General features: G+C 35.7%; 1 protein-coding gene across 3 annotated transcripts in view; it reads left to right on the top strand.

Annotated features, from left to right (window-relative positions):
• Positions 1-14116, top strand: part of LOC100875766 (netrin-1) — a 185507-nt gene that overhangs the window by 115854 nt on the left and 55537 nt on the right. For 2 of the 3 annotated variants that reach the window (XM_076531187.1, XM_012294484.2), the window contains exon 3: positions 1904-1960. The exons of the other annotated variant lie outside the window; for it this stretch is intronic. In XM_076531187.1, coding sequence (XP_076387302.1) covers positions 1904-1960 — 57 coding nt within the window. The remainder of the gene's footprint in view (positions 1-1903; positions 1961-14116) is intronic. 3 annotated transcript variants of the gene reach the window in all.

A 14116-nucleotide genomic window follows, 5' to 3' on the forward strand; every position in this document is an offset into this window, starting at 1 on the left:
TTTACGATTCTAAAGGAATTATGCTTCGGGAAATCGTTCCACAGGGACAAAATGTTAATGGCAAATATTATCTGGGTGCTATGGAACATTTACGGAAGAGAATCGTTCGTGTGAGGACCGAATATCGAGCACCGGGAAGTTGGTTTCTGTTGCACGATAACGCACCATGTCACAGAACTGTCGCTGTTCGTGAATTTTTGCCGAAGAAACAAGTCTGCGTGCTCCAAAATCCTCCAAATTCGCCTGACTTATCTCCATGTGATTACTTCCTTTTTCCAAAACTAAAATTAGTAACATTTTATGACACAGTCACACAAATCCAAGGAGCTGTAACAAGGGTGTTTGAAGCGATTCCGCAAAACGACATGAAAAAATCTATCTTAACGTTGTGTGAGCGTGCCCAGCGGTGTATTGATTCGGAAGGGATATATTTTGAATAAACAAAATTAATTTAGGCAAAATAACTAATTCTTTTCTTTTTATTTAAAAAGTTCCGTTATTTTTCTGACATACAGTGTATTTTAAATAGTTCGCCGTCTTCTGAAACGTTTCTTACGACGCACAGAAACGATTAAAGAGAAGTTGTTTATATCACTGTTTTTTAAACAGTTCTACCGTACTTAAACGTACGCAGTGTTTCCATTTATTTTGTCCAGCCCCCGTACATATATCGCTAACTCGAGAGCACTCGGCCAGCCGATACCATCCACTTGTGCTCGTCATTAACACCTCGCAAAAAACGGGAGAATCACCGGGCACAGTGCGAAGAGAAGCAATCTCGAAGATATACCCTCTGTCTCTGTTCCGCGCGCGTCAGATTTCTTTCGGTTTCGTTCACATTCTAGTGTGCGTTGCGCCGTCGGAAGATGCAGGTAAGCGTAATTGCGCGCATAATTTAAGGGTGCGCCACGGCACGAATATACGAGGCACTAAGAAACGTTGGACAAATCGTATACACACGAGGAGGATAACACCGTCTTAAAGGGGGGTCAAGAAATGCCTGAGCTCGCGGAGAAAACCGGCACTTTAAGAAAACCGATCCGTCCATTCATTGGGGAACGATTAAATTGATAGCTCGCCACCACGCGAGCAACTGCCATACCTCGTACAGTTTCTTCTTCCAATACGCCGGTGAAAAATCCTTTTGAAATGTTAATGACAACCACTGTTGCTTCTTTCGACTTTTCTTCTCTACCTTCTTGTGGGACGCTTATCTGATGATGTCGCCACTGCGACGCTGCTCACCAACATGCTGATACTTTTGCAGATTCGCTCGGGAAAGAATAGCAACGATTAGAACTTTCTTGTTCGCTAGGAATCTCATGATCTTCAGATTTTCCCGGGGTTGTGTCTAGGTTATCTAGATTTCTTTAGAATTTGGGAGCAAGCTTACAAGTTCTCTTTTTTTAGAATTTTATTAGGCTTTGTCTGGGCTCTTCTTAGAATTTGATTAGGTTCTTGAAATTTCACTTGGTTTTCCTGGGAATTTTACTAAGCTCTCATTGAAATTATGTTCTTAGATTTTCACTAAACTCTTAAAATTACTAAGCTGTAAGTTTCCAAATTTTCAATTACTCCCCAACCATGATACTGTACATAAATTAAGGGAAAAAGTAATTTTTGAAAAACATATCCTTAATTAAAATTTTCTACAAGCAATTAATCGCTACATTAATTAAAAACTGTAACCTCGTTAAACGACTAAACTTCCTACATAAATCAAGGGAAGTAAGAATGAAGTATAACCTGATTTTCCTTGAATCTTTTAAAATAATTGGAACAGAATAATTAAGAGCTTAAGAAAAAATAAAATAGCTGACCATCTAAGAATTATTATTAATTAAATTGTTACATTATTTCGAAGCGCCAGGTACATTTTTATTTTCTTTTTTTTTCTTTCTAGAAAGACCAAAGAAGACGACACTGTTCCCTATGGATAAGAATTTCCAGATTAATGGACGTATGAGAAATATTTTTTTTGCCTTTTTTTATTAACATCCTTAATTATACGAGTATAATTGCTTACCGTGAACAACAGATACCGTGTAATCTTCAATTTGCCATAACCTAAGAAATTACAATGACTACGACGATTAAATGTTTTCCCGCGTTGCAAGAACTATTGTACGTGACAAGAAGCCGTAATTCAGGATTAATTAAGGGAACTATACTGCATGCAAATATGTACAAGTCGAGGTTAACCTCTTAATAGGTTATGTTGCTCCCAGTTTAAGAACGTTTAAAGGCTTGATGTATGAACCACGTGAAAGTGTGTTGTGCCCTGTTAAACCAACGAATTCAAGATGTTACGAGTAACTAACTTACGTGGCAAGGTTATTCAATTGAAATTTATTTTGTTCATCAATTGCTTATGATGGATTGCTTCAAGGCTTGACAATCTATTCTAGAGACTGTCGTCGCGTGTAACAGTTTAATTTAACAACAAAATTTTTAAATGTACGTTTTCTTCTTTTGAAACGACGGACACATGTAATTATACGTGTGCATTTTTAAATTCGCAAATTTAAATTTATAATTTTGATATTCTTAAATTTTTAAATATTAGAAATTCCAATTTTCTGGATTCCTGTAAATTCTGCATCTCCACGCGGTGCATAGCCACGCGTTATATCGCCATGTATTAAATAGTCATACGCTGTAGCATCATGTGTTATATTACCACGTGCTCTATTTCTAATAGTTATACTGTTACGGTTTCTATCTTCGTGCAGTATATTAGCACGGGTTCTATTTTCTCGCGTTATATCGCCATGTATTAAATAGTCATACGCTGTATCATCCTGTGTTATATCACCACGTGTTCTATTTCTAATAGTTATACTGTTACGGTTTCTATCTTCGTGCAGTATATCAGCACGGGTTCCATTTCCTCGCGTTATATCGCCACGCATAAAATCTCCATGCGTTGTATCATGCATTGTATCATACCATATGCAGCATCATTGCGCGATCAAACGCCATAGTCAATAATTTATACAACTTAGTTTTTGGCAGTATAACGAGAGTCTACTATATCTACTACTATATCTTCCTGTAACAATTTCATATTTTATATTATATTTCATATTTTTTATTTCATATTATAATATATTATTACTTGTAATATTTCATGTTTCTTAGTAACATCTCAAATTTCCATTTTTGCATAAAATCACGTTTTGAAAATAAAAATTGCACATATTAAAATCTATATATAAAAATATCCGATATTAATGCAAAAGCTATATTTATCCTCCTGTTGAAATAATTTGTATCAAATATTTGTAGAATATTTAATGATTTATTTTCGACTCAAAGTGTTAATAGCGATGTCATCAGCACTTTTATATATCTCAATCTTATCAAAGTCCTTTAATCCTAAATATCGATGTCGTGGACCTTTTATTCCCTTTGGGAGCGTGTTGTAAGCTCAGAGAGCCACTTTGGATCAATTAACAGCAGAGGGAAAAAAAAGTAAGGTAAAAAGTGTTGGGATCCAGGTCCCTTTTATGAATGAAGACGTCATCGCACGCATAGTTCTGATTGCACGCGAGTAGAATGACTGGAATACAAGACGTTGATGAGTGAGAAGGGATCGAGAGGGTCTCCCGTTGCTTGTCCCCGAAGAAAGACAGAGGAAACCCGTAATAAATGCATGGGAGGTGTAATGGGACGAAACTCGATATAGCCGAACAACCTGCCATGGTGTCTATAGTGTCGCGTGGCTGACTGTCATAATGGCGGTGAGTCGAAAAACGAAATTGACCCCATTAAAGGGACAAAATTGTCCCCTTTCTGGTACCAAAATTAGCCCTTTTGTGGACAAGCTTTCAGAATCTGTATTAATTGTATCGTATTTCGATTCTCTTGTTTAATTAATCTTTGTTCTTCTTAAATTATTTACTAAATGCACAGTATGTCAGAAAAATAACGGAACTTTTTAAATAAAAAGAAAAGAATTAGTTATTTTGCCTAAATTAATTTTTTTTATTCAAAATATATCCTTTCCGAATCAATACACCGCTGGGCACGCTCACACAACGTTAAGATAGATTTTTTCATGTCGTTTTGCGGAATCGCTTCAAACACCCTTGTCACAGCTGCCTGGACTTGTGTAACAGTGTCATAAAACGTTACTTTTATAGCTAATTTCAGTTTTGGAAAAAGGAAGTAATCACATGAAGATAAGTCAGGCGAATTTGGAAGATTTTGGAGCACGCAGACTTGTTTTTCCGCCAAAAATTCACGAACAGCGACAGTTCTGTGACATGGTGCGTTATCGTGCAACAGAAACCAATTTCCCGGTGCTCGATATTCGGGCCTCACACGAACGATTCTCTTCCGCAAATGTTCCATAACACCCAGATAATATTTGCCATTAACATTTTGTCCCTGTGGAACGCATTCCCGAAGCATAATTCATTTAGAATCGTAAACGCAAATTAACATTGTCTTCTCTCGGAACTTCTGGAATCGCAATTTTTTTGATTTTGGAGAGCCTGGAGATTTTCACGCAGCACTTTGGCGCTTTGCTCGAGGTTCATACTTGAAGCACCAAGTCTCATCACTAGTTGCAATTGATTCCAGGAATGTACAGTTTCGTCTGGCTGTATTGATAAGATCCTCGGAATATTCAACGCGAGCAATTTGTTGCGCTTGCCCGTGATTTAGTGACACGCTGACGAAAGGTTCTGTCGCACTAAACGCTATAAGCTTACAATTCGTTGCTCGATTCCAATAATGATTGTAGTGTTTTGTAGGGGAAGTACACTGTTCTCAGATGACATACTGTTTTAATAAATAGCGCTAGTAGTTTTCCTTGAATTTAAAAAGTTCCGTTATTTTTCCGACATACTGCGTAAAATGAAAATTATTGCTTATTGTTTAATTTGTCACATTTCCATGCAAATATTTCCGAAATTACTATAAGCTAAATTAATACTGGAGGTTGATTGTAGCTTAAAATTTAACGAAGAGGTTAATCACAGGTTTATTTTTCTACATTGTACCGTTTGGAGATATTAATTTTTGAATAAAATGTTAATAATTAGGTATTTGACGTTCACAATTGAACACTTGCATCTCTGAGTGAGTTACTGACTTTTATAGGGACATATTTAGTTAGGTTTGAGAATTGTTTAACACTGACACACTGATTTAAAATAAGCATTTTGACAAATTTCGTAATTCAAAATAAGGAACATATGGACCAATTTGAAACAGTTTATATTAATATAACTTCAAAGACAATAATTAGTTAGTTAAACAGAATCTTAACGTAAGAAAAAGAAATTGAACGTTTACTACAATGTACCGTAGTAAGAGGCAATAAGAATGGTGACCATTCCACCGGTAGCGGTTGTTCCCCGCAACAAATGTTGCAGCACTTTTCGTGTGCAATAGGGAAAACCATTCACGTTTCGCATGCCTAGTCTCTGTTGTGAAGGAATTCAGAAAAATAACGACGTTACGGTGTCAACGATTTCGTCGATAACGGTGTGGCGTGGTGTGAAACCGACGTTCACGACCAGCATCGAACGTTCAAACGGGATACCTGCATAGGAGACCATGAAAAAGTCCGAGAAACCGATAAAACACGCGAGCTCGCACATGTACCGCTCTCGCGTACCTAAGTACGTGCAACGAAACACGGGTTGAAACACCGTAGCCGTAAATCACCGTTGAATCTAAACACAATGCGCCACAACGATTCCCGTGGATCGTTTCAAATCTCCATACAAGCATGGGGCGCGATAGGACAGAGATCGAGCGCAGGCTTGTGCTCGCATGGACAACGTTTACTTACGTGGAAAACTGTGCAAACAAATAACGGTTCGTCAAAATATTCGAATTTGCTGGCCGAACAATACCACGAGTGCAGAATTAGGCGATTTCAAACAATCGTAAAATATGTGAAGTGGAAGATCAACTTCCTGTATGAACAGTCTGTTATACCCTTGAGACAACCCTTACATCATAAAGTATATATATGTACATTATTTCTGATCTACATTGCGTAGAAAGTAGGAAAAGAATGGTTGTCTATAGAATTTATCTGTAAAAACTGAGGTGGTTCCGTGCTAAGCTCTCCCTGGCTCTCCCTCGATTCTCGCAAAATTCTCGCACGATCGAAGACAAGTGAGTGGTGCTTTCTCTTTCTACTTGTCATCGTAAACAAAAACACCTTTCCTTGCATGCAAAGAAACAGGTCATGCACTGGAAAATCGTCAAGAAAGAACAAAAACTATTTATTATGTATCGATCTTGATACCCCTTAGTATGGTTTCTTCAGTTTAACACTTATTCTGCATATGGGACACATATGTATATCACTAATATTACAACTTACATAAAAAGTAGAAAAGAAATACTTGCCTATAGTATTTAACTGTGAAAATTGAGGTGGTTTCACGTTGAGCTCTCCTTGGCCCTCCCTGGTTCTCCCTCGATTCTCGCAAAATTCTCGCACGATAGAAAACAAATGAGTGGTGCTTTCTCTTTCTCCTTGTCATCGTAAACAAAAACACCTTTCCTTGCATACGAAGAAATAGGTCATGCACTGGAAAATCGTCAAGAAGGAACGAAAACTATTTATTGTGTGTGGATCTTGATACCCCTAAAGACAGTTTCTTCAATTTAACACTTATTCTTCATGTGAGACACATATCACTAACATTATAACCTACATAAGAAGTAGAAAATAATGCTTGTCTATAGCTGCTATCTATGAAAACTGGGGCGGTTCTGCGTTGGACTCTCCCTAGCTTTTCCTGGCTCTCCCTCGATTCTCATAGAATTCTCGCAAAATCGAAAGCAAACAATAAGTGCTCTTTCTACCCTCGTAAAAAAAGCTTTCATTGCGTCCGAATGTATAGATTATGTCCTAGAAAACCGTTGGGAAAGAACAAAAACTGTATGTACCCTGACATCCCTAGAGAGATGGTTTCATCAACCTTCCCTCCACATGGAAGACACATGTACACTAATATTTTAAATTACCTAAAAACGAAAAATAGTACAATTGTCTGCCTTTATAAAAATTAACGTTTCTGCATTAAACTTTCTCTGAGCTCCTCCTAGCTCTCCCTGGCTCTCCCTCGATTTTTGCAGTATTCTTCCAAAGTATAAAGCAAATTACGAGTGTTTTCTCTTCCTGCTTGACCTTTCAAACAAAAGAAGCCTCCACAGCACTCATTACGTAATGTGGAACCGCCCAGAAGAACTGCACCTTTCGCTGAAATGATTGTGCGTTCATAAAGAAGAAGTAATTAACGCTTCAATGAGGGAAAAGTATGTTCGTTTGTCAGAATTTTGCGATGAAAGAAGTCACTGTGACGGTACCAACAGCCCTCCGGAGACGTAGGGACAAAAAAGGTACAAAGTTCCCGGACTGCATAGAAGACGAAACCCGATACTGCAACAGTATCGTGGCGGCGTTGAAGAAGGGTGAAAAGTCGAGTGTAAAATGATAAGTGACACGAACCGTTTAAGCGTATTCTGCGCTTTGTCTGGCATTCTTTACTTGATACATGTATTTTCGAATCGTTCGGTAAATGTTTACTGGTCGCTTTTCGGAAAGGGAACCCGGTGACGATGTCCAGACTTGATCTGGATCTCCACGGGAAAGAGAACCGTGATATTTTACGACTGCATCTGCGTTCGAACGGTATAATGAACTGTTTTATCGATAACCCAGACCCATGTCGCATTTTCTACGAACGTGACTGTAATATCCATCATTCCGGAATCTGATTTGCTGGATTCTCGTGATGCAATTGGGGAAAAGTAGTAGAACTTCCTTTCCAGGAAATGTGTTTATCGTTACGTAATCGAGATGTGCTGCTCAATCTACAACTTGTTCTCGCATAACATTTAATTGATTTAAGGGACTTGCGGGTAATAACAGGTTTTGATAGATTTAATAGGCTTTCGAGTAATAAGAAATTTCTTAGTCGTAGATTATTCTAATAGATTTATTATGTTTACATGATTAATAGGTTGTAATAGACTGGATAGATGTGATTAATAGGTTTTAATAGACTTTGTAGATTTGCAAGCAATAATAGGTTTTAATGGATTCGATGGATTTATAAGATTAATAGATTCAATAGATTTAGAAGATTAACAGATTAATTAGATGTACAGATAGCAGTAGATTTTAGATTTATTATATTGACAACTGTAGATTTTAATAAACCTGCTGCTACAATTACTGACATCATTGATTAGCAAACAGTTACAAATTTTAATAAATCTTTTAGATTTTCAAGTAATTGAATTTCTATTAATAGATTTGGTAGATTTACAGGTAGTAATAGACTTAAATAAATTTTAACAAATCCACAAGTAACAGCACAATTTAATACATTTGAAAGATTTCATATATTTTCAAAATTAATTTCTATTATTAGATTTAGTAGATTTGCAGGTAGTAATAGATTTAAATAAATTTTATCAAATCCACAAGTAACAGCACATTTTAATACATTTGAAAGATTTCATATATTTTCAAAATTAATTTCTATTGATAAATTTAGTAGATTTGCAAGTAGTAATAGACTTAAATAAATTTTAACAAATCCACAAGTAACAGCACATTTTAATACATTTGAAAGATTTCATATATTTTCAAAATTAATTTCTATTGATAAATTTAGTAGATTTGCAAGTAGTAATAGACTTAAATAAATTTTAACAAATCCACAAGTAACAGCACATTTTAATACATTTGAAAGATTTCATATATATTTCAAAATTAATTTCTATTAGTAGATTTAGTAGATTTGCAGGTATTAATAGACTTAAATAAATTTTAACAAATCTACAAGTAATAGCACATTTTAATACATTTGAAAGATTTCATATATTTTCAAAACTAATTTCTATTAATAGATTTAGTAGATTTACATGTACTAATCGATCCAAATAAATTTTAATAGATTTACAATAGATTTACATATTTCGATCTGCTTAATGGATTTGCTACTAATAATAGGTTATAATCAATTTATCTGTAATATATTGTAATAGATTCGCAAGCAACCATAACATGTTCCGAAAGATCGTGAAAGGACAAGTAGTGCCAGTCGAATTTTTGACAGGCACAAATTTGACACGTAATTACAGATATCTCTTTGACGAAACTAGTTCTCTGCCGCTGTAATGAACAAGCGGACAGTCGATCATTTCTTTTACCTTTTTTCTATTTCCCTTGGTATTTCAACGAGGACGCACGACCAAGAGAATGAAACGACACGAGATACGGCGATAGAACAGATTGCCCAAGGCTGCGTTTACGTTTGACATTTATCGGAAACGACATTTGCGTTTCATATTCTTTCACACCGAAGAGGTTAAGCTGCCCGTTACTCATGGAATAAGCCGTGTACAAATTGGAGAGCCGGGGATAATCGAACCGAAAGATGTCGTCTGGAAAATGATCAGAGACGTCTGGAACAACGGTGAAAGTGCAATGAACGAACAGACACGTTCCGTCTTTAAATTCTGATTTATATCGATCATATTTTCATCGAATCTTGCTGGTTCGCGTGAGAATGTCTTTGGAATTTCTTTAAGGGGTAACGCCACTCTAGAATTTTAAAAAAATCGATTTTTTTTTGCTTAAATGATGCTTTATTATGTGTAGAATATGAGAAAAAAGTTTTAAGTGAGGGACAGATCGGAAACACGAATTTTTTTAAGTGGACAGCAACCACTCTGTGGTAGGCTCAGCGTAACTTGCGGATATGCGCGCAATAATCAGCGTTGAGAACGGTACCTGGGATTTGAGATGGTATGTTAATCGTAATTTTTATTTTTATTTGTGTATGTTTGGTAGAGCGGTTGCATTGGATTTCTGGGAAAAGGTAAGAGTAGTAATTGTAGTGGACTCTTATTATATTGCCGTTTTTAGTGAATATTAGGTCTTTTGTGGAATTTTTGTAAAAATTAGCGAGTTCTTGTGGGTTGCGGGAAATTGATGAACATTTGTAAATTTTAAAATTCTAAAATTCAAAACTCGTGAATTTCTAAGTTTCTGAATTTCTAAATTTTAAGATTTTTAAATTCTAAAATTTCTAAAAGAGTAAATTCACGAATTTATAAGTTCTAAAATTTCTATAATCCTAAACTTCTATAAATTTTATTTTCAAACCTCTAAATATTCAAACTTTAAAACTTTCAATTTCTCAAGTTGTAAATATCAAAATTTTAAAAATTGCAAAGTTTCACATTTCTAAATTACCAAATTTTAAAACTATAAAATCCCCTAGTCTCAAATTCCTACATTCTTAAATTAATACAGTTCCAAATTTCTAATGTACCATATTTCCAAATTCCTAAACACTCAAATTTGCATAGTTCCCAATTTCTAAATTACCAAATTTCAAAACTAGAAGTTTTCCTAGTCTCAAATTCCTATATTCTTAAATTAACATAGTTCTAATTTTCTAATGTACCATATTTCCAAATTCCCTAGTGTCGAATTCCCAAACTCTTAAATTTGCAAAGTTCTCAATTTCTAAATTACCAAATTTCAAAACTAGAAATTTTCCTAATCTCAAAGTCCCAAATTTGCATAATTCCAAATCTTTAATAAACCAAATTTAAAACTTGCAAATTCCTCAATCTTCAAATTTGTCAGCAGGAGCAGTCAAACACCTCTCCCGCACAAAATCATAGTATCAGCTTTACTATCATACATATCGCCACATGTCATATGTACAGGTACATATTGTAACGTATAACAATACATTTACATGACAATACGCTATATTTCTTCATACTGCATCACAATGCATTATATAACAGTCCCTTTTATCCTATCACATTGCAGCATAAGAGATATCATCATAAGACGTTATATCATAACGCGTTATATCGCAAGGCCTGATATCTTGTCACATTGTGTTACAATAGATTGCATCATAACGTGTTATATCGCAACACGTTGTATCACATATGCATTATATCTTGTCGAGTTATACTACAATACACTGCTCCATAGCGTGTTACATCACAACACGTTGTATCACATATGCATTATATCTTATCGAGTTATACTACAATAGACTGCTCCATAGCGCGTCACATCATATCACGTTGTATCACATATGCATTATATCTTGTCGAGTTATACTACAATAGACTGCTCCATAGCGTGTTACATCACATCACGTTGTATCACATATGCATTATATCTTGTCGAGTTATACTACAATACACTGCTCCATAGCGTGTTACATCACAACACGTTGTATCACATATGCATTATATCTTATCGAGTTATACTACAATAGACTGCTCCATAGCGCGTCACATCATATCACGTTGTATCACATATGCATTATATCTTGTCGAGTTATACTACAATAGACTGCTTCATAGCGCGTTACATCACAACACGTTGTATCACATATGCATTATATCTTGTCGAGTTATACTACAATAGACTGCTTCATAGCGCGTTACATCACATCACGTTATATCACATATGCATTATATCTCGTCGAGTTATACTACAATAGACTGCTCCATAGCGTGTTACATCACAACACGTTGTATCACATATGCATTATATCTTGTCGAGTTATACTACAATAGACTACTCCATAGCGCGTTACATCACAACACGTTGTATCACATATGCAGTATATCTTATCGAGTTATACTACAATAGACTGCTCCATAACGCGTTACATCACAACACGTTATATCGCATATTACATTGTCTTGCGTCATTACCACTCGTTCTTATCTATAACTTTCACGTACTGAACGACACTTATCCGTTTTATAACGCAAGATACAAAACCGTCGCAATGTAAAAGTAGAAATCTTTCCAACCGACTATATTGCCAACCCTAAACCCTGCACCCACAGCCCCGGCAATATAACATACAACATGACTGTACTGTAGAACGTGCAAGAAATAGCGAGGGATTTTTTACAGACCGAGAGATTATGTACCAAATGCAAATCTCTGCGGAAGGAATTAACACGCAATGGCGCGCAAAGGTTATGGCTGGCTATTAGGGTAATAATATTCGTCTGTCCCGTGGACACAAATGACGTACGAGAAAGTGAGTCACCATAAACGACCGTCGAATTAAGGCCAGTGCACGCATAAGCACGCGTCAGGACAATCGAACAATTGCAAGAGTGATACTCCACGGCTGGTCAATGCCCTTAAAAGATCACTACAATCGTGTACAATGACCTGTTGTCCCTTCTTCGTTTTGTAGAACATTGTTTTAGGTGAACCCTTTGAATGCCAAGTACTTTTGTGTAAAGTGGCAGCGAGGTATAAATAACTGTTCACGCATTTAGGTCGGAAGGACGATGTCAGGAACGAATTTTGGTAAATTTATAAGGACGGATCCATTGTACCGATTCCGATGATCTGTAAATATATTTCCAAGGACAATATTCTGAACAAATTTTCTCTTTATATATAACCACCGGTGGGCCTTATTTTCGGAGATATTCGGAAAAATATGGCTGGCAAGGTAATTATTTGTAGAAAGGCACACGCTTGATCGATTTCGATGACCTTGAAATATGTTATCAAGGTCAATATTCTGAACAACTTTCCTTTCTATATATAGCCGACGGTGGGCCTTATTTTCGGAGATATCCACAAATATATTACTGACAGGGTTATTATTTGTAGAAAAGCACATATTCGATCGATTTCGATGACCTTGAAGTATGTTATCAAGAAAAATATTCTGAACAATTCTTCTCTTCATATATAACCACCGGTGGGCCTTATTTTCGGAGATATCCGCAAAAATATTGCTGACACGATAATTATTTGTAGAAGGGCACATATCATACCGATTTTAATGATCTTGAAATATGTTGTCGAGGTTAATATTCTGAACAACTTTTCTCTCTATATATAACCGCCGATCGGCCTTGTTTTCGGAGATATTTGCAAAAATGTTAATAATATAGTAATTATTTACTGAAGGACATTCACTTCATCAATTTTAGTGTTCTGGAAGTATATTGTCAAGAATGACATTCTGAATAATTTAGTTTGCATATGTAATCACCTGTGGACCTTAGTTTTTAAGATACATGTAAAATACTGAAGCTAAATTTTTAGTATATAATATAAACATATAGCAGAATATGTCACTTTGAAATATATACTCGAATGTACTAAAGATATTTGAAGGAGAACAAGTCAATATAGTTTACACACAGAGTAGTGATATGGAAATCTGAGATATTATACTCTTCTATACAATTACCAAAATTTCACTTATATCGTGACTATACATTCCAAGGATTGAAAAACAGACTAATTTCTCAGAAGTTACAAGAAAGTGAGGTTAGGTTACAAAGCAACGATCATAACCTCACTTTTCATTAAAAATAAACCTCTTCTTTCAGTGATAATTGGTAGCAAAATCCTGCCAAACAAGGGAAGCGAAGATGGCTGAACTTTCGATGAACCTTTTTTAAACGTTCGCTATAAGAGTCGAAATATGTTCATACCTCATTAATTCTATGTTTAAAGTGTGCACCACGGTACGACATAAAATACCAAGACAGGCAGGGACGTTGGAATAACATGTATTCTCCATTCGACTCGATATGCATTGATTCAAAGTACACGAGTGTGTGAAACCAAGCAAAGTGTTCAAAGTTGTCCAAGCAAAAAGCCTTACGCCATTTCCAAGATTAATGTCTTTGTATCATACTCCGCGTTAAGTATCAATACTTCCGTCGTCTCATTTATTTCTTTCCTTGCGCCATTCCGCGTATCTTCGTGGTATTCGTACGGGGTGGCTCATGGAATCCAAACACCCATTAGTTGCTTGAAAGTATTCCAGCGTTTTTCACGTTGTAATAGTTTTGTGTCTCGGGCGGACGATAGGAATCTGGCGTAATACAGGATTAAATAACGGCGATATAACTAGGGGAGATACAGTGAATGCGAAGTGATTAAACAGAAGATGTAGGATTTTGAAATAAATTTTAGGGTATAATAGTTTCAAACGCATAGTGCAATATCTCAATTTTTATTGGATTGAAAATATAATTTACAGTGAGCTATTTAAGTATAGGTGTAAGGTATAATACAGTTAGAATAGAACGCTATAAA

This window comes from Megachile rotundata, chromosome 4 (assembly GCF_050947335.1).
Source record: "Megachile rotundata isolate GNS110a chromosome 4, iyMegRotu1, whole genome shotgun sequence".
NCBI classification, from domain to species: Eukaryota; Metazoa; Arthropoda; class Insecta; order Hymenoptera; family Megachilidae; genus Megachile; species Megachile rotundata.